General features: G+C 44.3%; 5 protein-coding genes across 5 annotated transcripts; 3 read left to right on the top strand and 2 right to left on the bottom strand.

Moving 5' to 3' along the window:
- Positions 1-1,978: 1,978 nt before the first annotated feature.
- LOC128708244 (otogelin-like) lies at positions 1,979-3,637 on the bottom strand. Its single transcript, XM_053803204.1, has 5 exons — positions 3,580-3,637; positions 2,896-2,989; positions 2,699-2,833; positions 2,248-2,633; positions 1,979-2,169 (listed from the first exon to the last, which is right to left on the bottom strand). Exons 1-5 carry the CDS (start codon positions 3,635-3,637, stop codon positions 1,979-1,981), a joined length of 864 nt encoding a protein of 287 aa, XP_053659179.1.
- Positions 3,638-5,322: 1,685 nt separating this feature from the next.
- Positions 5,323-6,076, bottom strand: LOC128718540 (gastrula zinc finger protein XlCGF71.1-like). Its single transcript, XM_053812162.1, has 3 exons — positions 5,882-6,076; positions 5,674-5,819; positions 5,323-5,602 (listed from the first exon to the last, which is right to left on the bottom strand). Exons 1-3 carry the CDS (start codon positions 6,074-6,076, stop codon positions 5,323-5,325), a joined length of 621 nt encoding a protein of 206 aa, XP_053668137.1.
- Positions 6,077-7,615: 1,539 nt separating this feature from the next.
- Positions 7,616-11,750, top strand: LOC128718898 (probable lysine-specific demethylase 4B). Its single transcript, XM_053812515.1, has 4 exons — positions 7,616-7,738; positions 8,651-8,832; positions 8,908-9,031; positions 9,135-11,750. Exons 1-4 carry the CDS (start codon positions 7,616-7,618, stop codon positions 11,748-11,750), a joined length of 3,045 nt encoding a protein of 1,014 aa, XP_053668490.1.
- Positions 11,751-15,568: 3,818 nt separating this feature from the next.
- On the top strand, positions 15,569-17,197 carry LOC128708130 (neuropeptide Y receptor type 2-like). Its single transcript, XM_053803088.1, has 6 exons — positions 15,569-15,655; positions 15,730-16,033; positions 16,097-16,593; positions 16,667-16,831; positions 16,893-17,026; positions 17,113-17,197. The coding sequence occupies exons 1-6, from the start codon at positions 15,569-15,571 to the stop codon at positions 17,195-17,197; spliced, it is 1,272 nt and encodes a 423-aa protein (XP_053659063.1).
- A 1,976-nt stretch (positions 17,198-19,173) lies between these two features.
- Positions 19,174-22,618, top strand: LOC128707009 (zinc transporter ZIP1-like). Its single transcript, XM_053801953.1, has 2 exons — positions 19,174-20,368; positions 22,560-22,618. Exons 1-2 carry the CDS (start codon positions 19,174-19,176, stop codon positions 22,616-22,618), a joined length of 1,254 nt encoding a protein of 417 aa, XP_053657928.1.
- Positions 22,619-22,748: the final 130 nt, after the last annotated feature.

The raw sequence follows: 22,748 nt of genomic DNA, 5'->3' as shown, positions 1-22,748 counted from the left end.
CATCTCGCGTACTTCAGGTATCAGAGGGGCCTTCGGTTAACTAAATTTCGTTAAATGTTGATAATTAATGGGAAGCGAAATTCTCTGCCCTGCTGGTAGTAACTCTCTGATGGTTGTTACTTTTCTTACCGTCAAATAGAATATGTAGATGTAGACAAACGTGAAACAGTCCTAATTAACTTTCGTGGTAACATTTCAACAATTTTATCTATATAAACTTCATTGAAGAGTTTTGATTAAAATACTAATAATAAAATACTTCATCTGACGCCGTATACTGTAAATGTCAGTTAATGAAAGAACTCCCCTTGCGCCGTGAACCTCGGCGATTGATAGAAGTTGAAATTTAGAGTAGAAAACTTAATTTAAATAGAATTTGGTTAAATAAGGAATATAAACAGTAGGGTAGGGAATACATAGGCAAACAATTCTCAATATATTTGGAAATAGACATTGTGCACACCGAGCAGTGGAGCTGCAGTGTAGAACGCACATGCAACAGGACATACACCGCTCAAACAGGAGGAGATGGAAGTTCAACACACCGAGAAACAAATCTGGTAGAAACAGCTGATGCGGGAATTTCAAGAATTCAGAGTGCGTTACGGAATCGGAACAAAATTGTATTAAGAGATACCAGATCACCGAAAAACTTTAAAGTTGAGGTAAGCTGTTGTCGTTATAAGAATGAAGATCTGGCCAGTTCCAAGTCAAAAGCCCTCCGGCAATGGGCTCAGTATGTTGATGAGTTATTAAACGATTATATAGTACTACTAGCATCGACTTACCTTGAAATCCTCAAGGTCGGCTCAAGAATAACAAGGCACAAGCTACCAACTGAATAGTAGCCGAACTGATCAAAAATGGAAGAATGGATTCAGCACTTCAGCGAAGTTCTTCGAACTATCACTGAGGTATGAGATAATTAGTAATTAATCAATTGAGAACAGTGATTCAAATCAGGAATCGACTCCCAAGCATGGATAAGCTCCATGGACGATATAATTCTTAAATGATTCATAGATCTTTGAGGATACATGAACTTTTGAAGTAGAGATTTAGATTTAGATCTGAATCATATTTATCCAACACTAAAATATTGGCATCATCAACCCCATACACTTAATTTGGGGGGTATTACAGTGTTCAAGTACTCGTACGGGAAATACCGATAGTCTGCGCCAAGGCGCTCGATTAGCCTATCATCTGTTCAACCTAGTGTTAGAGGGGACCATTCGTGATTCAAGGGTGAAAACATTATCTTGATCCTGACTTACGCTGATGACATAGACATCATAAGTTAATGGCGCTTCTACGTAGTGTATGGTTATCAGAAGATAGAGCAGACAGCGCAAAACCCAGGGCTGAAGGTAAACAAGGTGAAATCTTAAATTATTAGGAACCATCAACAAACCCACTACCACATTCCGACCTAGACAGTAGTAACGCATAGATACGTAATCGCATATTTGAAATCGTCCAAAATATCGCATTCTTTGGATCAAAGGTCAGTAGACAGTAGTATTCATTTTGAGATACGCGCTGGTTAACAACCTGTCTAAGCAAACTTCTTTACTCAAAACTTTTTGCGACGAATGATGTTGGAACTATATGGAACTGATATAGTTTCGGTATTACACCTTTGAGACATGGACCATATTCAAAATTGACGACACCCTCTCGATTCGGAGAACACTATAAATTTTTGCCTCACAAGGTTTAGAGTAGGGATTAGACGAGGCAATCGTCGGTGGTATGGGCATTTCATTATAATGACACCGGCCAACCACACCTATTAAGTCTTTGTAGACCGTTCGCACAATTTCATCTTATATGACACAGTTTTAAAATTTATTGGTAGCTTTATTTGAACACAGCTTCTTCATGAGCCAGTTAAGTACGCATCCCTCACTTCTCATATATTTTAAATAATGATTGTACCAAAAAAGAACATAACTTATGCTAATCTACTTTCCTCCTAACAATCTGCACGCTGAATGCAATGAGCCAACGGTGGCACCGTGCATTTGCAATCGACACACTTGTTGTCGCTGGTAATGCCATCACCCTTGTTGAGCGTCAGCTTACCGAACTTACACTGCATGTTCGGTTCCTGCACATCGTTTTGTTCCGTACGCCCGTCGACGATCGCCTCATCATTGTCGGTCGCTACAAAGGAAAAAAAACACCACCCCCACCGAGTTGAAATGGTTGCCCCAAATAATGATGTAACGCTACGCTACTTACGGCACTTCCACGAGATTGGACAGCATCGATGATTTCCGAAGTAGATCGGTATGCAACCCATCGCGATCCGATTGCCAGCGTGCAGTTCCAGTCCGCACTGTATCTCGTGGCAGTGTGGATTGTCCACCAGGGTGCTGTTATCGAAGCCGGCTTTGCAGAGGCAAGAATGGCACGGTTCATCCGCCGGGTACATGCGCTGGCCTTCGTAATACAGCTTGTCGTCCAGATAGCACTGCGCAAGCTTTTGAAGCTTCTCCTTCCCGCACACGGTGTTCGACGCACAGCATCCATACTGCGTGTACTGGTGAATGCAATCGTCCGCACCCGCATCCAAAAACTCGAAACAATCTATGCTGGCACACTGGAATGTGGCCGGTGCGGTGTTGCTGGAAGTGAGGAACCGAAAACATATCAGAGCAACGCCAGCAAAAGCACATCGAGCGAAACTTACTTCGAGCAAAAGCAGGCGGGTGAGCAAGAATTCATTTCCTGATCTGCCGGCGCCAGCTTACCACCAGCGGGATAAATTTTTCCATTGAAGTAACATTTGTTTCCGTCACGATCTGTCAACTCCGGACATTCGTACCTGGAGTGTGGGAGAATAAAGTTAAGTTCGTTCACCTGCCGGAAACTCCCGGCAGGACTTACCTTTTCGGGCAACACTGACCTTCCTCGACGATGGGTTTGCAACCAAGCTCGCTGTAGTGTTTTGGCGGTACTGGACATGGTTCTTCGCACGCACCTGCAATACCAGGAATGGAGTGAGGGAAGGTGACAATGTGTACTTGGCCGGAAGAGTTCGATTAACCAAATCCGGAAGTGTTGAATACATTAGTTCCATGATTTCGTTCTTCTATCGTTAGCACAATCGGTAGTTAAACAAAATTTCAATGACACCGAACATAAAGCTTGTTGGGAGCTGAAGTGAGCTTAGCGATACAATTGATCATCACCGGGTCGATTTGTTCACCAGCATTTAAGTGATTACCGCGAGTTAAGGCTGCTTTTCGTTTAAAACATGTAAATCCATCACCAACACGACGCTGCACCGAGGCCGCACCGTCTCAATGACAAACCAAGTCAATGGCGTTTAGCGGACAAGCGTTTATGTTTGGTTGGCGGCTACACAAACATCGATGTGACCCTATCGAACGCATCGGTGGGCATAGCAAAACCTGTTTCCCGATGCCTATACAGCTGAGGCGAATGCCAGTGAAATTCATTCACCACGAAGCCTAATGGCGTACAATTTTCCCTGCTTCATTTTGTAGACCGTTTAATAAGACCTCTAGAACTCAACGGATCCGTACTTAGATCCACGCAAGTAATTACCATGACACAAAGCTGCGATCGCGACCACAACCAAACCACTGACAATACCGTTCCACATCTTTTCACCGGAGAAAAACTATTCACTTCCTGGTGCTGGAAATTGCGCGTCGTACGAACACACGTTGCACTGAACTAATGGTACCGATGTACGGTGGTTTTGGCGATTACGACACTAGAAAGAAAAAACAACAAACGGCACCGGTTACGCTTTCCGCCAGCTGCGTACTGAATGAGTTTTGGCGGCTCGCGGAAACTTTTATACAGCCACCACAAATTGTAGCGTGCGCGCGGGATCGTATCGCAGGGTACTCGCTGCGAGAGAAATGGCCATCACCTTCGTGTGCAAGTGCTCGGAGTGGGGCAGATACGTCGAAAAGAGTCTGCGAGAGACACATTTGTCATCGCGACACACACCCGCAACCCGTTTCAAGGGTGGGGTGGCACGATCACGATCGTGTAGGTTTTTTTATTTTTGTTTGTTTGTTATGCTCGTTATGTTTGTTCCATTTTGGATGTGCACACACATTCACTGTTCCACCTGGCGCATCTCCGGATGTGATGTTTTGAGGGAACAGCAGGCCCTGTAACGCTGATTGCGGTGTGAATGTGACCTTTCGTTTCCGATAATTGATTGACCGTGTATGATCGGGCAGTTCCACTCACCAGAAATTTCGGGCCGACCGGAAAACACGACAATGATGTTTGTGCGATGATATTCATCCATCAAACCGTACTGCCGCCCACAAAACGAAGCTTTTGCCAAGTGCACGCACAACAATTGATGAATGATGATCAGTACAAAGCGCCCGTGTACAAACTGACAATCGTATTCCCTACAAGCTGCATTATGATGCAGTTTAGTGAACAGTAGCTACATAGTCACGCGTACAACAATACTTAAGCATTGTAACCCTGATCGGCCGACGCCCTGGAATTAATTAGCTTCCACTTTAGCAGATATGCAAACTCTTCAGCATGACAATGCCCTCAAGATAGATGCAGACATTTTTCGTATCCTTCACAGAACTGTTACCACTACTACCTAGACTACTCCTGATAGTCACTAACACATGACCTCGCAGAGATTGCTCTCAACAACCTTTTGCTTTCTTGAGCAATCGTGCAACTTCGCCCACACTGCTCCAGACTACGCGAATAGTATATTTGTTTACGAGGCCAATAGTTAATCCGGTAGCGCAAACATGGGGAATTCCCATTCTTGACATTAGAAGTGCTAAAAAAACATAGGGGAAAAAAAGAAATATCCGGCCATCATCGTAAAACCATATCTCACCCCAACAGCATGATTCAACTGCTATGTCTTAATTGTTTGTGTTCGCACACAGCGGAAGAATTGTGTAATGAATAACATTGAGGGAGCAAAATTCGATTGCCAATGATCAACACAGATAAAGGTGCATTTAGCGCTGCGAATTATGCTTTTCTTTTCCCACACCTGTTTCCGTTCGGTACGGTGCAATGTTCACACACATCTGGCTTGGCATATTTATTGCTTTCAAAGTATTTCAACGATTGCACGGCCGAATTTGCGTTGATGCGAGGAGCGAGGTAAAGCATGTGAAGGATACATACGATGCGACTGATAAGATAGCAGTTCCTCTTGAAGATATAGTTTTGTGAAATTGGTGTCTTCCTTAGCGATAAAACGATGTCAACATGTTTTTAACTGTTTGGGGTGTTGTAAAGCGTGTGCCGTTCGTAGGGCTCCCAATGCCGGTGTGTTTATGATTTTATTATTCTTCCGTTGCTTTTCTCTCGTTCCTGTTTTATATCCTGCTTCCGACGCATCTTTTCAGCTTTCAAATGAACGTTCATGTGCGTCTTGAGCACATGCTTATAGCTGAACCAACTCGCACAAATATCACATTGGAACCGGCGTTCCTTGGTGTGGGAAAGCTTGTGCAAGGTTAAGTTGTGCGACGCTTTAAAACATTTGCTACAATCCGTACACTTGTACGGTCTTTCGCCGGTGTGCGTTCGCATGTGTTTTTTCAATGTCCAGCTGGGGAAAGAGGATAAGATAATTTGCTCTTCAAAAAATGTACAACATCTTGGACAAACAGACACGCTAACCTGGTGATAAAGGACCTTTTACATTCGGTGCAAGTATATCGTTTGTCCTGTGTGTGCGTCATCATATGGACGACCAGCGAACGTTTATGTTTGAACTTTTCGTTGCAAACATCGCATTGATGCTTGCGTTCATCCGTATGAATAAGCTGTAATGATAACGTGAAAATAGCCATTACTCTACCTCACACATTCCACTAATGCCATTTACCTTGTGCGATCGTAAGGACGTTGGATCCTTGAACGCTTTCTCGCACTGATCACAACGATACGGACAATTGCCCGAGTGTTGGAGCATGTGATATGTTAAATTGCCCTTTTGGGCAAACACTTTCTGGCACAGCGGACACGCATGCTTCTTTTCACCCGTATGCACAAGCATGTGCTGTTTTAAATTTTGCTGCATCGTACCACATAATGAACATTGCGACTTACGGATGGTCTTCCTACCTTTACCGCAATGTACCTTGTCAACGGGTACATCCGCAGTATTAATGTCGCTTTTAATGGGCACATTTTCTGAGGAATTATCAACCTCATACTCATCTACAATTTCGATCAACAAAAACTCATCTCCGGTACTCTTTCCAGTACCTGTTATTTCATCGAATTGGGAATGTAGATGTTGTACCTGTGATATGGGTACATCTTCATCTGCTGCTGGGTTATGCTGTTTTGCGGGTATTAACATTTCATTTTGCCCTGTTGCTGCTACACGTGTTTCGTTGCGAAGTTGGAGTAATTGCTGTAGTTTTTGGTCCACCTCACGGCATTGTTGCACGAATTTTTCACAAATAACGAGCTGAGAAATACAACCATCGCACGCCGTGGGGCATACATCGGGAAAATCCTGCAGCTAACAACAAAAGACCGGTTAATTTAGTCTAAGTGTACCTATGCGAAAGAAAAGCTTACCTTTACACCGGTGCATCGATGTATTCGATCATACAACGCAACTACGGAAGCGCTACAAAATAGAAGCGTTTCTTCATCGATACTGCTGAAACACAACCGGCAAAATTGCTTTCTTTCCAGCAAATTCATTTCTTTTGCCGAAATTAATGTTTCGTCCATCGTACATTGAAAACAGTAAACAAATAGGTAAACACATATTGTATACAACGCAGCATAACTGTCAGTTGGGATTTTTTTGTCAGACGTCAGACGTTTGAAGCAGACGAGAAAGCACCACTGTGCGCAAGAGATAGAAAACGCCATTAAACGCGACCAACGACAAGTGTCAGGTCATACTCACTTCGTGCAAAGTTTGGTGCATTCAGCCGCAGCATAAGAACGAAGTAAGCTGTGATTTTTCGTGCAATTCAGTAACAAAAAGTCTTAAGTATGTATTGTTTGCCATGAAATAAGGAATAAGTTCCGAAGTGATTCAGAATTACTTCGCAAAAGTGGTGTGAAAAATGTAGAGCTTTGTTGGTACCACCATTTTGTTAGAAAGAGACAGATGCCCAAAACCATGAATTTTCTAAAGGCACCGTCAACATAAATGGATTATTATCCAATAGAATGTATTAAAAACGGAATAGAAGTGATTTTTTTCATTATCATAAAACAGTGCGCTAAGCTGAAAAACTCGTGCATATTCTGATCTGATCCAGGACCCAGTGTTGCCCTGTGTTGACTGTAGCAAGAGGCAGATATGTGAAGAGGGCTTTGCCACGGGCAGGGTAGAGACAGTAAAGAAAGTCACGTAGGCCACCATAGCATTTTTCGATCTAATTTACGTGTGTAAAAAATGTTCTGCATTTTCACATGATGCAATCTGCAATGTATGATACATATTCGTGATTATGGTTCGATCATTTCTCACGGCATTCTTTTATTTCCTTAAGCAATGCATTTCTAATGCACTGTACACAGCATGACATAAATGTTTCATCTAATTTATTCTCCATGTTTGGTTCTTTTCAGATCCACTACAGTCACAATGTCGGAAGATACACGCGTCAAAATACAGGTTTTCCGGCCAACTTGGGAAGAGTTTAAGAAATTTCCTAAATACATAGAATACATAGAGTCCCAAGGTGCTCACAAAGCCGGTCTAGCGAAGGTAAGTACCGTTTTTGCTGTATGATGCATGTGATCAAGACATTAAGTGACATTTCATTTTCCGAATTTGGTGCCATTCTCTTAGTAACATAAACAAAATATAAGTCATTCACTAATCTTTTGCAAAGCGACTGTCAGCTAGCGTAAACCACCTAGCACGTTGTGGATGTTCAGTGAAAAAGGGGATAGTTTTTTGTTTACACTGTCCTGTAAACATTCGCCGCTCACACATACACCTTAAAATAATGCAACATAAAGCAAGTTTTGCGGATGCAAATGCAGACGAATTGCATTTCGAATTTGAAGCAATGTAAAAAGCTAGAAAATATGAAGTTTTTAAGCGAAATTAGACATGAAAAACGATATCAGTATCAATAGTATCCAAACAAACAGCTGATTTTGACGTTTACGCATTATGACACCACTACTACCATAATTCGATTCGCTGTATGCTGCTTTGTTGCCATGTGTAGGCGACATTATTCTTAAACAAAATGTGACAAACTTTTCTTCTTATGGCTATATATAGTAGTGTTATTGATTTTTCTGTTAGATAAAAAACTTGCTGGCGTTATAAATGTTGGCATTACCAAGCTTTTACGATTGTATACAATCGATACGATGGGGATGTGTGTAGTAGTAGTGGTAGTAGTCGTGCCAGAAACAGACTCGGCGCCGCATTTCGTATGATACACGTGCTTCACATACACACTGGCAAAAAATCAAACTACACGCACACTGGTAGAGTATCGATGTAAACAATTCCACCATGTGGGTCGGCCATACGAAAGCTACAGTAGTATCACATATGCGTGTTACGATTGAGCGCATGAATGAAGCTTATCGCATATGGACCTGTTTCTTTTATGTTTGTTTTCTTCAGTTTTATAACTCTTTTTTTTTTCATTTGCAGATTATTCCTCCGCCAGAATGGATACCCCGTAAAATTGGATACAATCTGGATAGCTTAGACCTTACTATTCCGGCACCTATTTGCCAGGTAGTGGCCGGAAAGCAAGGGCTTTATCAACAAATCAACATCCAAAAGAATCCATTGACCGTGAAGCAGTTTGCTGAATTGGCTAATACAGAACGGTAAGGCTTGTTGGAATAGTAGATACTTCAGTTACAAGTACTTAGCTTTTCGACTACTATTTACTACTATTACAGCTATGCTACACCAAAACACTTCGACTTTGAAGATTTAGAGCGAAAGTATTGGAAAAACATAACATACGTTGCTCCCATTTATGGGGCTGATGTGTGCGGAAGCATTACCGATAAAGACTGCAATGTGAGTTTTACAATCTGATGACAGATATCTTGATAAATTGTTATGTACGTTTGTACGATGATGTTAACGTTTGCTTCCCGATTCCTTGCCTGTTTCATTTTAGATCTGGAACATTAACCATCTCGGTACGATATTGGACTACGTGGATGAGGATTACGGAATATCGATCGATGGTGTGAATACGGCTTACCTATACTTTGGGATGTGGAAAACAACATTCGCCTGGCACACCGAGGATATGGACTTGTACTCGATCAACTATCTGCACTTTGGTGCTCCAAAAACATGGTACGCAGTGCCACCGGAGCATGGCCGCAAGTTGGAAAAGCTGGCTAAAAACAGTTTTCCAGCCAGCCACAACACTTGTTCCGCCTTCCTGCGCCACAAGATGACGCTCATTAGTCCGCAAATACTCAAGCAACATAACATTCCATTCGATAAGATAACGCAGGAGGAGAATGAAATAATGATTACCTTTCCGTTCGGCTACCATGCCGGGTTTAATCACGGGTTTAACTGTGCCGAATCGACCAATTTTGCCATGCCGCGGTGGATCGAATATGGTAAGCGTGCGGCCCAGTGCTACTGCAGCTCGGATATGGTAAAGATCCTGATGGACACGTTTGTGAAACGGTTCCAACCGGAACGGTACGAAGCGTGGATGGATGGGACCGATTTTGGTCCGCACCCGGAAGATCCGACCTGTATCGTCGGTCCCCCGCCACGCATAACCGAAGCAGGTGACGAAAAGGATGAAGGCATTGAAGCGGGTGAGCCAATGCCGATGAAAAAGGGTTGCAATCCCACCGTCAGCATACGGAAGATTTCGTTCAAGGAGAAAAACCCCGACCTAGATTTAACGGACATCCAACAGAATCCGCACTTGCCGGATGATGTCAAACAGGCGCTTAGTGGCATAACGGAGGAAGAGGAAGAGTGTGATGCAGCGGCACAACCGGAAAAGTCATCGAAAAGCTTCAAACCATCGTCTTACGATCCGTTCGACGATGAGGAGGACGACGAAGCCGTAACGAATCGGAAAAAATCGGGGAAAAAAAGGAAAAAAGTGGACAGTGACTATGATGACGACTGGTACTCGAGTACCCATGGTCGTGCACGGGGTCGCAAAAGTATAACACCCCGAAAGCGAGAGGATACGAGTGAAGAATCGAACCGGGCCACCAATAGGAGGGCACAGTTGGAAGCGAAAAAGAAGGAAAAAGAAATTAAAAAAGAACAGAGGCAGAAGCAGGTGGCAGAGAAAAAAGCAGCCGCAGCTAATGAGCGCAAGCAAAGGCAAATGGAGAACGAACGGCTTAAAAGGCTGCTAATCGAACGGAAGCTTCAGGCTGAGTTTGAACGTGGCTTGCCAAGGAATCAAAAACCCCATCCCATTACACCATCCGACCCGTTGCGCATTGAGAGTAAAACGACCGGAGGGTTTGCGGGTGGAAGAATTTGCATCCTAAAAGCACCGACCTATCGGCGGCCCGTATCTGTGGACGAGGTAGATCCGCTAAGTGTGCGAGCGCGTCATTCGATGCCATCGGTCAAAGGATCTATTAAAGCAATCACAAAAACGAACGTGCGCAAGTCACTTCCCGATCCAGTGAGTAAATCATGTCCCAATCACTTGAGCAAATCATTTCCCGATCTCGTGCTAACGGACATAATGAAACCGTTTCCCGGAGAGATTGTACAGCGGGCGAGTCCTGTGCGTGATTGTACGACCGCAATCAATCATAAGGCAGAACTTCCCCACACCTGTTCAATAACTCGAGTAGCGAAATCGCGTCCGAGAAAACCGGTGTCGAACTCTAGTCTATTGCGGAAAAATAACAAACCGAATAATGATGCTAATTTAACGAAGCCGGATGGCACGTGTGGTACAGCCTTATCGGCAGGCACCAGTAGTGTAAGTAAAACGATTCCTGATCCTGGTAAGAAAAAATCAGCTGAAAGCCCCAAGCCTACCCAGCCAGCTCCAGTAAACGTTAAGCCGGTGATGTACGCAACTCCGACCAAAAAACCATCGCCCGACTTGTTCGACAATAGTAAAGATTTCTTAACAGTATTTAACCAATTTGTGACGTCCGACAAGAAGGTGTGCCCGATGCTGGTCAGCAGCACCTCACATATAGTACGACCGACGACGAGTACGGTACAGCCCAAAAATTCACCAACGGGCTTATGTACCCAAACACAAAATATCGCCGAGGATTTAACAGTTTCTAAAAATAATCTACCCAACCATACGGTTGGGAATGTCACAAACCAACAAGCGATAGCGCCTGATTTAGCCGACTCGGTGCGGCCGAACGGTGACCAATCTTTGTCACCGTTGCCCAAGAGCGTAACACCATCCGGTGACAGTAGTAGCAAATCCAATGCTGGGAACGAATCGGCCGTTCTGTTCATCACCAATAATCACATCAACATGGAACGTACTATACTGAAAGTACCAACACCAACAGTGAAACCGTGCACACAACCAGTGTCCGTTACGGAACACCCCAGTTTGGATGGGAATGCACAATCCCAAAATATAGTATTGATATTTAGCGAATCCGGAGCAGCAAAACTCCATCCACTCATGCCATACAACAATGCACCGTTAGCGGATGGTTTGCTGTCGGCTATCAATAGTTCCTCGGTGGCACAGTCGCCCAGCTTCATTGCGAAGGAACCTTTAATGCAGCGGAACAGTTCATGCAGTTAGGTAACGCGTTGAGTAGATGAAAACTGACTGAAAAGGGGTTAGTTTTAATTTTGCAAATTTACCAAAAAACAAAACCCACGCCACTGTTTATCAATTTTGTACAATTTTTTTTTTTTTTGTTATGCTCATACCGGGATCATGAACCCACTCTTTTTACCCTATAACAAAATATTATTTCTGTTTTGCAAAATATTATCCTTGCGGTGTAGCATGGATCTTAGCATTTACAATGTGATTTATCGTGGGTACATTCATCATCCACATATTAGACTTTAACTTAAGAAAGCGAAACAAGCGTTCAATGTTTGAAAAAGTTAGCGTTAGCATGTATAATATAAGATCGTGTGTGTGTGTTATAAAGGTAGTTATAAGCATCATCATGGTCTCAGTTCTATCCTGCTGAACTGCTTCAGTTAGTAAAGACGTTAGCAAAGTGTTTGGAACCAGGAAGAAGAAGTACATTGTGAGGCTTACTTCCTCTTTGCGTGTTGTCAGTTATCAGCCTAAGAAAGGATAGATAACATCTATTCAAATTAATTTGAAATACAATTTTAACAATATCACTAATAGACGAATGATTTCAAACAATAAGCACAACACGGGACATTAAATACAATCTCAATAACAATACATATCACAAACTGATTAACTTTTCGCTTTTCAAATAATGGTTTTATTATTTTAGCGCTTGAGGAAATTGAAAATTTGAAGAATTCACCCGATAGTCATTAGTCACGATTTTAATAATTGGTCAAACGAAAGGTTTATCGCTACAGACGAACGCTTCCCCATCCGTTTATACTTGAAGCTTTCTAACGTTCGGCAATTTCCCATTTGTCCTACCGAACCGAAATGAAATCTGATCTTCATGTGGCAGCGTCACCGACACCGACGCCGGTAAGTGTTTACAGCAGGGCTTTGCGACCGAGCACATTAAAATCCGGTCAGAAATGGGTGAGCAAAACGGGAGTTTGTTTGTTTCGGCAGTTCTTAAATTTCCACGCCGTTGGGTGTTTGGTGCATTGATAACCGCACAGTGAAGTGAAACGAGTCGGATGTAAAATTTATTATATGCGAACTACCTTTATTGCTATTAGCTTGTGCGTTAGTAGTAGTTCTTAGCAGTTGTTGAATCGCATCCTGACAACAATTTACTAATGCAGCAGAACGTTGATTATCCGAGGCCTTATAAACCGGTGGGTGGATTATCTGTGTGCACAAAAATGACAGCTAGAAGTAGATTCGTTTGACAGCGACATGACAGTTAGTAGATAGCTTTGACATATTATTTTTAACTTCAAATATTGCACAAATACGCACAAAGCAGAAGGGCCTGTCTTATCCGTCGAAATCATTTAACCGGCAAGCGGTCAGTCCGCAGTTGCCGAGCATATACGACGTTTTACTGTAGTTATTTTTGAATATCTACCACTTAATAATTCATAATGAGGATTAATTTCCTACAAAGGGACAAATTTTTATCGTGATAATATTAAGAAATCTACTACTTCTGCTTCTAAAAAAATGCACCATCACCATACGGTACAACCCAACCTCTAACACATTCCCTATTGACCTATAAATAGTTCTTGTTTGCTTTCATCCGTTTCCACCGGACGGTGGATGATATTGGGACGGAGGAGGTGCGCAGAAATTATTTTATCTTGTAACCCAAAAAAAAAACATATCCTCTTTCCCTAAAGTAAACGATTTTTCCGGATAACGATGCGATGCATCAGCTCTGGTCACTGCGCCTTTGGTGGTCAGTAATGTTTTGCGCGTCGGAAGAAATGGTCGCTTGGCGAAATCGGTCGCTGTAGAGCGTAACGTAACGATAGTAGTGAATGGTAGAGTGTGCTTAGTGTATATGCAAAACAATTTTTTTTATGGTGGAAATAGCTTGTGTTGTGATAAGCGCCGATCATATCCGGCTTTGTGGTATACATTGAGTGCATTGAAGGTTAAAAGATAACAAACATTTTTTGGTTTTCTCTTCTCCAAAACTGAGGTTCTATAAGAATAAGGTTCCCTCCCCCCCCCATGATGACCCCATGGGCATGACTCCATGAGGGGATTTTTTTACTTTAAACAAATGTAACTCGTGTGTTGAAAATATATCCTCACACACGTCAACCGTTCCGGGGCGCAGGTATTTTACGGATGTTTGCACCTATCGGCAAAGGAGCCACCTGGTATCGGTTGTAGAATTTTCTTCTCACCTGCAATTAATTTCGCATTGGAGGTCCGTATTTTTCCAAGTGTGATTGTAAGCATTGCAAGATCGAAGATCCCGCTCACCTTCACCTCCCGTACCATTCGACAGTAAATCTGTGTTTCGGATTCGGTTTTCAATTCGGGCACCATTTAGCGAATACATGCCCGCTCCAATTTCGGCCTGTCGAACCAGTGGCGTTGATTCGGAACAAGATCGAGATGTTGTTTGCTTTAACCTTCGTTGATATATTGTCTGCCGAACGACATAATATTTCAAGCACCGCGTTTTTCTGCTCATGAACGATCAATGCTACGGTTTGTTCGAGCGAACGCAGATGGCCGAACCGAACCGAGAGACGACGATTAACTTTATGATCATGTTTCGGCGGAATTGTACAGATGTTTAGGTGAACTTTAATGTACGAAATGGGAATGGATCATTCAGTCCGTGTGCGATGGAAAATCGCAGAAATAGTTGGCAAAGGAAAAAGAGATAAAATAAGATTGTTACACCTTTTCCGTAAAAACAGTTTAATACACACTTATTTCATTATTTTGGAGCTACAACCATAGTAAAGATCCTATATGGTAAACAAGTGTTGTTTTTTTTTTGTTTAACTCTATATATCTCAATAATGATCGACTGGTCTTAAAACCATGACAAAGGCCGACGAAATAGGCAGATGTTAGTTGTTGGTTTTTCGTGCCCTTGGCAATCAACTCCTGTCACTTCGTTTTGCCTTGAAATGATTAGACTAGATCCTTGGTTTGAGGTTTTCCAATTGCATCTTGCCATTGGGAGGTTTGTCGATCTTCGTACTCTTTAACCAATCGATAAGAAATTTTACCCAGAAGTGACTATCCAGCAGCAAATAAATGAAGGTAAAAACAAACCAGAAATGTCATGCCTAGACCTATTGAGGTCGTAGTAGGTCTCTTTACTGATCTTTAGTGGTCGATTTGGATCCCAAGATATGTCAAGACTCTTCTGCTCCCAACCACAAACTCCCTTGCTGTATAACAGGCTTTGTGACTCTCCTCTGAGGCAGTCAAGAGTGTATAAACGAGCTGGGCGTTTTGTTTGATAAGAAACGCATTCAATCCACAATTACATTGGCAATATGAACGTCTCGACTCGGGCGGCCAGGTGGTATTTTGATAGCGACGTCGGTCTTAGCACGACAGGACCGGTCCAAAATCCCATCCGGACAAAGCTTCCCTACGGAGGACTGACTTTCCAGGGATTCGGGTAAATAAAGTAAAAAAATGCCACAAATAGCAGGCCTTAGACCTCTTCAGGTTATTGTGCCGACAAAGAAAAAGATGGTCTCGAGAGTCGTACCGTTAGCCTACCGAGTTTCGAGGAGCCTGGACCATTGAATGTCATGTCTCGGTCTCTTTGGATCAGTGATTTGGATTTCTACCGTCCCAGTGACAGCTAATACTCGCTCCAGGATATGCTTCGCATCCGACGACCTAATTGCCTTCATTGATGCTCTTCTTTTCATCGGCATTCATGATCCCTAGCGGCCTATCCTCCATTAATTTAATGTATTTCCTTCCCTTCCAGGTATTTCAGCTGTAAGCTGTAAAAACCACCCATCATGAAAACTGGATTTCAATTCATTCCGGAAAGCCGGCCCCTCGTCTATATTCCCGCATCGAGATTCTTTTGGGAGGCTCCCACTGCCGTAAGTAGTATGGCACACGCTGAGTGAACAGTTCTCTGTAGCTTAGCATCTCTAACCGTGCCTCCATTATACAGCCCAACACATCGCTCTACAACTACCCGCTGGAACTGTGGAGTACCATACCCGAATCGGAACTGATCACGAAGCTGTGCGTGTTTATACCCATCATCGTGTTCGGTCTGCTCGGTAATGGCATTCTGCTGGAGGTTATATTTTCCAACCGTACGCTGCGCACTCCGAGCCATCTGCTGATAGCGAACCTGGTAGTGACCGATTTCCTAACCCTGCTCGTGTGTCCCATCTTCTTCATGACGCACGACTTCTTCCAGAACTATCTGCTCGGACCGGTTGGATGTAAACTCGAGGGACTTATCGAAGGTGGGATTTTTCTTTGAGTTTTTGGGAGTAATTTTTAAAAATGAATCTTCCCTCGGGTCACAGGAGGCCTTTTGGTCACATCCGTGCTGGGTATGTGCGTCATCAGCTACGATCGCTTGTCGGCAGTGGTGCTGTCTTCCGGCACACGGCTCAAGGGGCGCGGTACCGTAGCGGCGATCGTGTTTTGCTGGATTATGGGATTTAGCATCGCGATGCCACTGTCCCTATATCGGCACTTTAAGATCCGCCACTGGAAGGATCTCGTGGAGATGTACTGCTACGAGGATCGCTCCGTACTGGCAACGTACTGGGAGTTTCTGCTGGTCATGCTCGTATGGGTTCCGCTCGGTGTAATGTTGGTGGCGTACACCCTGATCATCGTTAAGCTGGATCGCTACGAACGAAATGCGCTCCGAAGGCAACATCCGATGGTGGTCCGGTACAAAAGTCGGGTAGCCAAAACTCTTTACATTGTGCTGCTGGCATTCATTATTGTACGCGTTCCCTTCACCATTATGGTGTTTGTCTACTACAGCATCGAACCTTTCGAACATTTCCAGGTAGGTGATTGATGTCTGACAGTGTACCACTCATTGCACTAATACTGTTTACATCCTCTACTCCCTTTTTTAGTTCAGCGAAAGTTTCATTTTCGTCTGGTGGTTGGCGAAGGTTGCCTTCATCTTCCTGAACGCCGCCGTCAATCCGCTCATCTACGGTCTCACAAACAAAACCTTCAAAAAGGCACTGCGAGGATCGAAAATCTTGCAGTGCCTGTGTCGTTTGTCACCAGAAGAGGTGAGGGGTGCGATTTCGATTTATAGACAGCTTATGATAACTTTGTCTTCCTTTCCTACAGCAAGAATCTACAGCAATTCCCAAAGCCGCCCAAGCCCAAAGGTTTTGTTGTTTGAGGAGCACAAATTCGGATGCAATGGAACACTCATCGCAGGACGACAAAGTACTCCATCGCTCACGATTTTCCCGTGTCAGGTAGGTTACGATTGCTAATATAGGGTGCATCATATAGGGTCACAGCCACATTACCTACCTCAATAGTAATTGTCTCTCTATTTTAGTAAGCGGTTCCGCGCGACGTGGCTAAACTCAACGTTTAAAGGGCGACAGCCGAAAAATGAAACAACTGTAGATGATAAATCGTAATTAGGATACATTTATGTTGCAGAATTCAACTTATACAATCAACATTTACATTTGTATTCTATATATTGTTACGTACCTTATATTAAACAAACACTTGATGTAGCATTTGACACCGCGTGGAACAGCCATAAAAAAGTTTCACAAAATTGTACTGGATCGCGTAGTAAGAACTTGCAAAGAATCACCCCCGTTCTAGATGTGTCGTGTCCATTCGCTTACTGAAGCCGCACCAAAAAAAGAGCGCGTAAACTGACAGCTGCATAAATCGGTGTTTTGAGTGACGAGTGACACTTCGGGGATTGTTTACCAAAATGTTAACGCTCTGTACTATATAATCTTATCATTAATAAAAAAAAATGATGCAACTAGTAGTAACGTAAAAATAGTGGTAAAAAATAGTTTTGATCCATTCGTTTGTGATTGGAAAACAACATCGGGCAATGTATGCAATCCGCACAGCACCGTGCGTTACGCCTCGTTACGATGCTTCAGTACGCTTTACACGATTTTACAAGTTCGGAAGATTTTGCTTTTGTTACAACCTTCTATTGTAACTAGGATTCACTTCTTCTCAGCGAGGCACGTTTAATTACACGTGTTTCAGCATCTCGAGATATTATTGTCATTTTATTTGTACAGATTATGAATGAAATAAAATACTCGCTAGTGCATAAACCCAACTATCCTATAGCTTTAATAACAGCTCAATAAATGCCTATAAGTAAAACACCTTTCTTGGTGGCATACTACGCGGACTTTGTAGTGAAGATTACACGCTATATCTCGGCACGCACAAAATTCACTCATAACGGCAGCACGCGACAAGGCGCTCTGTGTGTGGAAACGATGCGATACGATCGGTGTGTGTACCAGCGCAGGTCGGGCACGTACGAGCGATCGCTATCATGCCCAGTCATTCATCGTCGACCATCAGCAAAGGGGAAGATAATTCTATAATCTATAATAATTCCTCCGTGGACAGCGTCTTGGACTATTCGCTTTCTTCGCCTCTGCTGGAGTGCACGACACGCAGAGAACGGATCCTGGGTGCTAACATCTGCTAGCAGTCGCATCGGAGTAGTGTGTTCCTTGGATAAGCTGACTGTGTTCAAACAAGGAGGCGACGCCCCGAGCATCCAGCATCCATCGCAGTAGCAGATCAAAGAGAGCATACGAAACAACGCGTTTAATCCAGTGACACGCGGCCTTAGTTACCATCGGCCGTTACGTGCGAGTTCGATAACGAGCAAAATGCAGGTGCTCTGATGGTGTGGATGTCAGGCGTATTGGAAACGACGTGATCTGGAGCGGCAGATAACACCATTCTCCAAAAAAAGAAAAAAAAACGGCACTAGAAATAGAGAGATCTGGATCGAGAGAAACAGTAAGAAAGAGACACTGAAACACCCATTCCGGGTCGATTGAAACAGGTACAAATAGAGCGGGACGCTGAGAAGAGAACTAAAACATTGGTGCGATAACGGCGTGTAGCTGCCGGGGTAGAATAGGGTTTTCCAGGTAACATACAGGTATAGATCTCCGGCGGTACCGGAGCAACGGCTAGTACGCGCTAGATTCGCCATCAGGCTAGGTGTTTGTCCGTTTGCATACGTTAGCTAGCGGTGGTAGACAGGCGCACGGATGCGACGGTAGCAGTGGCCAGTGCGGGTGTTGAGGGCAAGGTGAAAAACATTAAAGGTGCTAACGGTGGAACGAACGTACGAATTCGACAGGAATAGTGAGAGTGATCCCCACAGTAAAGCGAGGCGAAGGGGGCGCGTCCGATAAAGCCCAAAACCAGACAGACAGAAAAGAAAGATCAAAATCGCCAAGAAGGTGTTAACATTAAGTATCAATAAAACATTTGCTACGCAGCGGTGCTACACGGTGCCCGGCACACACGGGACATAACAACCATCGGGAGAGTAGGTATCAGAATCGGAGGCAAGATAGCTGGATAGACAGAGCGTTGAAGGATGGACATTCTAGCGACGACGACAGAGCGCTTGGCCGAAACACTAGCGTCCGTCGGTGCAAACGGGACGCTAACGCTGAAACCCTTCCAAGATGGCGAAGATCATGCCGATCACGACGAAGAAGATTCGCCAACGATAGCCAAAGTGACCTCCATGGTGGTACTGTTCAGTGTCAGCATGGTGTGTGGCCTGGTGCCGTTCAAGTTGGTGCGCTGGTTTAACCTGAATCCATCCTCCCCGTCCGGGGGCACACATTTGTTCCTGATCCGGCTGCTGCTGTCGTTCGGCGGTGGTGCCCTGCTCAGTACCACCTTTCTGCATCTGCTGCCCGAGATAAACCACTCGATCGCCGAGTTGGTCGAAACCGGTGCTCTGCCCGAACCGGACGATCTGCCCTTTCCGCTCGGCGAATTCCTGCTCACGAGCGGGTTCTTCATGATTTATCTCATCGAGGAGGTGGTGCACTGGTGGATGCATCGCCGTTCGGCAATCGCCCGTGCTGCCAAAGCCGAAAAGAGTGCGGCCGGTGGTATGAGCTTCGAGGCACACTCCAAACATGACCTAGCGCATGGACATTCACATGCCGGCAACATAACCGCCGTCTACCCGGTGTCCGATATCGACGGAACGCCCACCGCAGTACCGATCGATGCCCCGGCACCAGCAGCGTCCAACGCGAACGGACCACTGCGCGGACTGCTGATTGTGCTCGCCCTCTCCATTCACGAGCTGTTCGAAGGGCTGGCAGTCGGGCTGGAACGGTCACCATCAGCCGTGTGGTTACTGTTCGGGGCCGTCGCCTCGCACAAGTTCGTGATCGCCTTCTGCGTTGCGTTCGAGCTGCTGGTGGCGGCCGTACAGTTCCGCATTGCCGTCGCGTACATCTTCGTCTACTCGGTGGTCAGCCCGCTCGGTATCGGCATCGGGATCGCGCTCAGCTCCGTCAGCTCCGACACGAACCAAACGATCGAGGTCGTGTCGGTGATACTGCAGGGTCTCGCCAGCGGCACGCTGATCTACGTGATCTTCTTCGAGATTCTGGCGAAAGATGCCGGACACAGTCATGGGGGTGGCGGTGATAACGATGGACAGCAAGGGCACGATCATCAGCATTCGGTGTCGCCCACGAACGGACTGTGGCAGTTCTTGGCCGTACTGGCCGGGTTTGGTCTGCTGCTTGGCATCAAGGCCGCAAGTGAGTAGGGGTTGGAACATCAGTGGGAATACCCCAATAAGTATATGTAGCGTAGCCTGTACATTGAATAATCAAATGCTCGTCATCAACCGACTGGGAAGAACACGGTGTCGTACTGAATTAAACCCCAACCGAAGACTTAATTCCGGCGGATGTTGGAGTGTTTCATTCGAGTGTGGTAGTTGCAACAATTTGCACCTTAATTGCTGGTGATGAGTTTACTGTTGGCCATTGCGAGTCGCGTTACCGATCGAGGAAGGAAAGAACAATTTTTAGTTCGTTATTTCGGCATTTTTATCTTTTTACTGGAACTCGTTTGTTAGCAGTAATGGCCTTTTGTTCGTCTGTTTGTCACGGATCGAAGTGGAACACGCAACTGTGGATCAATTTAGGTTGACAATGTGCATCTTTTAAGCGGCGCTTTTTTTTTCCTACCGAGCCGACAACAAACAGACTACGAAAACACTTGCTCAAATATGATAAGCATTTTCCTACGGCAGGGCAGGAAATTCTTGCGGAGTTCGTTAAACGTACGTCGGACAATAGTGTTATCACGTTTGTCTGATGAATTTATGATTCGAAAAGAATGGGTTCGACTTTTTTTTTGCAAAACCATTTCGCTTATCTTTAAAACAACATTAGCAACATTTAGCACGCTTGCACCCACCGCGAACCCACGCAAAACGGTCTATTATTTATTTATTCTATTTGAGATCGTTTGATTTGAATGCGGTGCTCACTTAAGTGAAGATACCCATTAGTCACCGTGAAACCGGCCGTGATTGTGTGCGTTCGATCGCGATTAATTGGCTTACCTGTCGTGAGTGAGATTCACCCATAATGTGCATTAATTGTACAATCCATCATTAGTGCTGCTTCAATTGATCAATTAATTGGCCGGCTTAGCAGTCCATCGACGTTTATCTCCATGGTGTTTAGTAAAGTTTAAGTTCGAGTTAAAAACAATCTTTCGTTGCATGAAACCTCCCTCGTTTGGACCAAGTAATGAGCGCCTTGCCTTCCTGTAGCTTGTCGAGTTCGAGTGCACTTCAATTGAGTGTCGGCATGTAAATAAAGTCATCAAGTCGACCAGTTACTTAATTGCTAACAATCATTAGGCCTCAGTGATGGATCTAACGGTGGGTGGAGAAGAGTCCCTCTACCCTCACCATGCGGGGAGACCCCCGTAGAAGACTGTTATGTAGGAAAGAATGTGTGATTTATGATAGCAAATGGCTTGAAAACAAACCTTACCTTTCAACACTAAACTTTTTCATATAACGGGGGCCCCAACAACCATTCTACCCAGAGGCTCCAAGGGGTTGTTCCGCTACTGTTAGAACTTCCTATATTCCAGTTGGGACTTCCAATATCTTACATCGTTACATTATAAACATTATAAACTGGCCTCCATCCACATTTTACCCAAAGGATAATCAAAGTGGTCAATCTATTGGAAGCATGTGCCGTTATCACCTCCGTTATATGGCCCTTTTTTTCGGCAAGATATTGATAACGGATGGAAGGAATTTATCGAAGCCTAGTGACTAAAACTAATGTCTTCTAATCATAGCCGGCCCGATTTTGAAATCGCTCCCCAAGTGGGTTTAAGGTGAAACCCAACAAACAAAAACCGAACCGTTGTTCAGCGCTGTCGACTTGACAACATCTTTTCCAGCCTCTAAGCAGCTTAGACGTAAGCTTACAAATCACGCGTTCCCTTAACGATTCGTAATTTCCGTTATCATCCACGCCCGTTAAAACAATGTAACGAAATAACGGCGAATGCCGGATACACTCCACCGTTATCATCATCAGGAGCAAGCAGGAGTACTGGTACAAAGTGATCGCCTTTGTGTGCCCCGTTAATATCGTTAATAATGTCAAACATTCGCACCAAGTACCTCCCTTGCCTGATCGGTGGCGATAAGATAAGACCCGTGTTCAGGCTGGCAACGGTTCAATAATCAGTCGCCGTTCATTCAAGACATTCTTCGGTTCTAATAATTCATGAACAACGGCCCATCAGTAACCGTAAAACCCGCATTCTCCGAATCGCGCCAATGGGCCACAATCAAATTCACCACCAATTGGGCTTATCTTTAATGGCTTATCGATGACAAGCGCTTAACCTGTGTGTACCCAATTTCACTTACACAAATACTCTATTTGCTTATTTGATTTCTTTCAGCCGGACACAGCCATAATCATAGTCACGGAGGAGGTGACGATCACGATCATGACCATTAAGCGTATGGAAGCCACGGAGAGCGGCTGCACATTGTCTTAACCTAATACCATGCTGTGTTTTACCGTAAAGGACGAACGAATGCGATCGAAAAGTTTATATTTGTATTATATAGAATACACGCTATGATAT

The sequence above is a fragment of the Anopheles marshallii genome, chromosome 2 (genome assembly GCF_943734725.1).
Source record: "Anopheles marshallii chromosome 2, idAnoMarsDA_429_01, whole genome shotgun sequence".
Taxonomy (NCBI): domain Eukaryota; kingdom Metazoa; phylum Arthropoda; class Insecta; order Diptera; family Culicidae; genus Anopheles; species Anopheles marshallii.
This window is presented reverse-complemented; position numbering and strand designations above follow the sequence as displayed.

What these genes read in the sequence shown, in the direction of transcription:
- LOC128708244 (XM_053803204.1), bottom strand. Translation starts at nt 3,637, where the DNA reads ATGTGGAACGGTATTGTCAGTGGTTTGGTTGTGGTCGCGATCGCAGCT. An exon ending in GGTCAGTGTTGCCCGAAAAG is followed by an intron (nt 2,834 to 2,895) that starts GTAAGTCCTGCC and finishes CCCACACTCCAG; the next exon opens with GTACGAATGTCCGGAGTTGA. An exon ending in TCCAATCTCGTGGAAGTGCC is followed by an intron (nt 2,170 to 2,247) that starts GTAAGTAGCGTA and finishes TTTCCTTTGTAG; the next exon opens with CGACCGACAATGATGAGGCG.
- LOC128708130 (XM_053803088.1), top strand. Translation starts at nt 15,569, where the DNA reads ATGAAAACTGGATTTCAATTCATTCCGGAAAGCCGGCCCCTCGTCTAT. An exon ending in ACTCGAGGGACTTATCGAAG is followed by an intron (nt 16,034 to 16,096) that starts GTGGGATTTTTC and finishes CTCGGGTCACAG; the next exon opens with GAGGCCTTTTGGTCACATCC. An exon ending in AACCTTTCGAACATTTCCAG is followed by an intron (nt 16,594 to 16,666) that starts GTAGGTGATTGA and finishes TCCCTTTTTTAG; the next exon opens with TTCAGCGAAAGTTTCATTTT.
- LOC128718898 (XM_053812515.1), top strand. Translation starts at nt 7,616, where the DNA reads ATGTCGGAAGATACACGCGTCAAAATACAGGTTTTCCGGCCAACTTGG. An exon ending in ACAAAGCCGGTCTAGCGAAG is followed by an intron (nt 7,739 to 8,650) that starts GTAAGTACCGTT and finishes TTTCATTTGCAG; the next exon opens with ATTATTCCTCCGCCAGAATG. An exon ending in TTACCGATAAAGACTGCAAT is followed by an intron (nt 9,032 to 9,134) that starts GTGAGTTTTACA and finishes GTTTCATTTTAG; the next exon opens with ATCTGGAACATTAACCATCT.
- LOC128707009 (XM_053801953.1), top strand. Translation starts at nt 19,174, where the DNA reads ATGGACATTCTAGCGACGACGACAGAGCGCTTGGCCGAAACACTAGCG. An exon ending in GCTTGGCATCAAGGCCGCAA is followed by an intron (nt 20,369 to 22,559) that starts GTGAGTAGGGGT and finishes GATTTCTTTCAG; the next exon opens with CCGGACACAGCCATAATCAT.
- LOC128718540 (XM_053812162.1), bottom strand. Translation starts at nt 6,076, where the DNA reads ATGCAGCAAAATTTAAAACAGCACATGCTTGTGCATACGGGTGAAAAG. An exon ending in CGTCCTTACGATCGCACAAG is followed by an intron (nt 5,820 to 5,881) that starts GTAAATGGCATT and finishes TTATCATTACAG; the next exon opens with CTTATTCATACGGATGAACG. An exon ending in AAAAGGTCCTTTATCACCAG is followed by an intron (nt 5,603 to 5,673) that starts GTTAGCGTGTCT and finishes CTCTTTCCCCAG; the next exon opens with CTGGACATTGAAAAAACACA.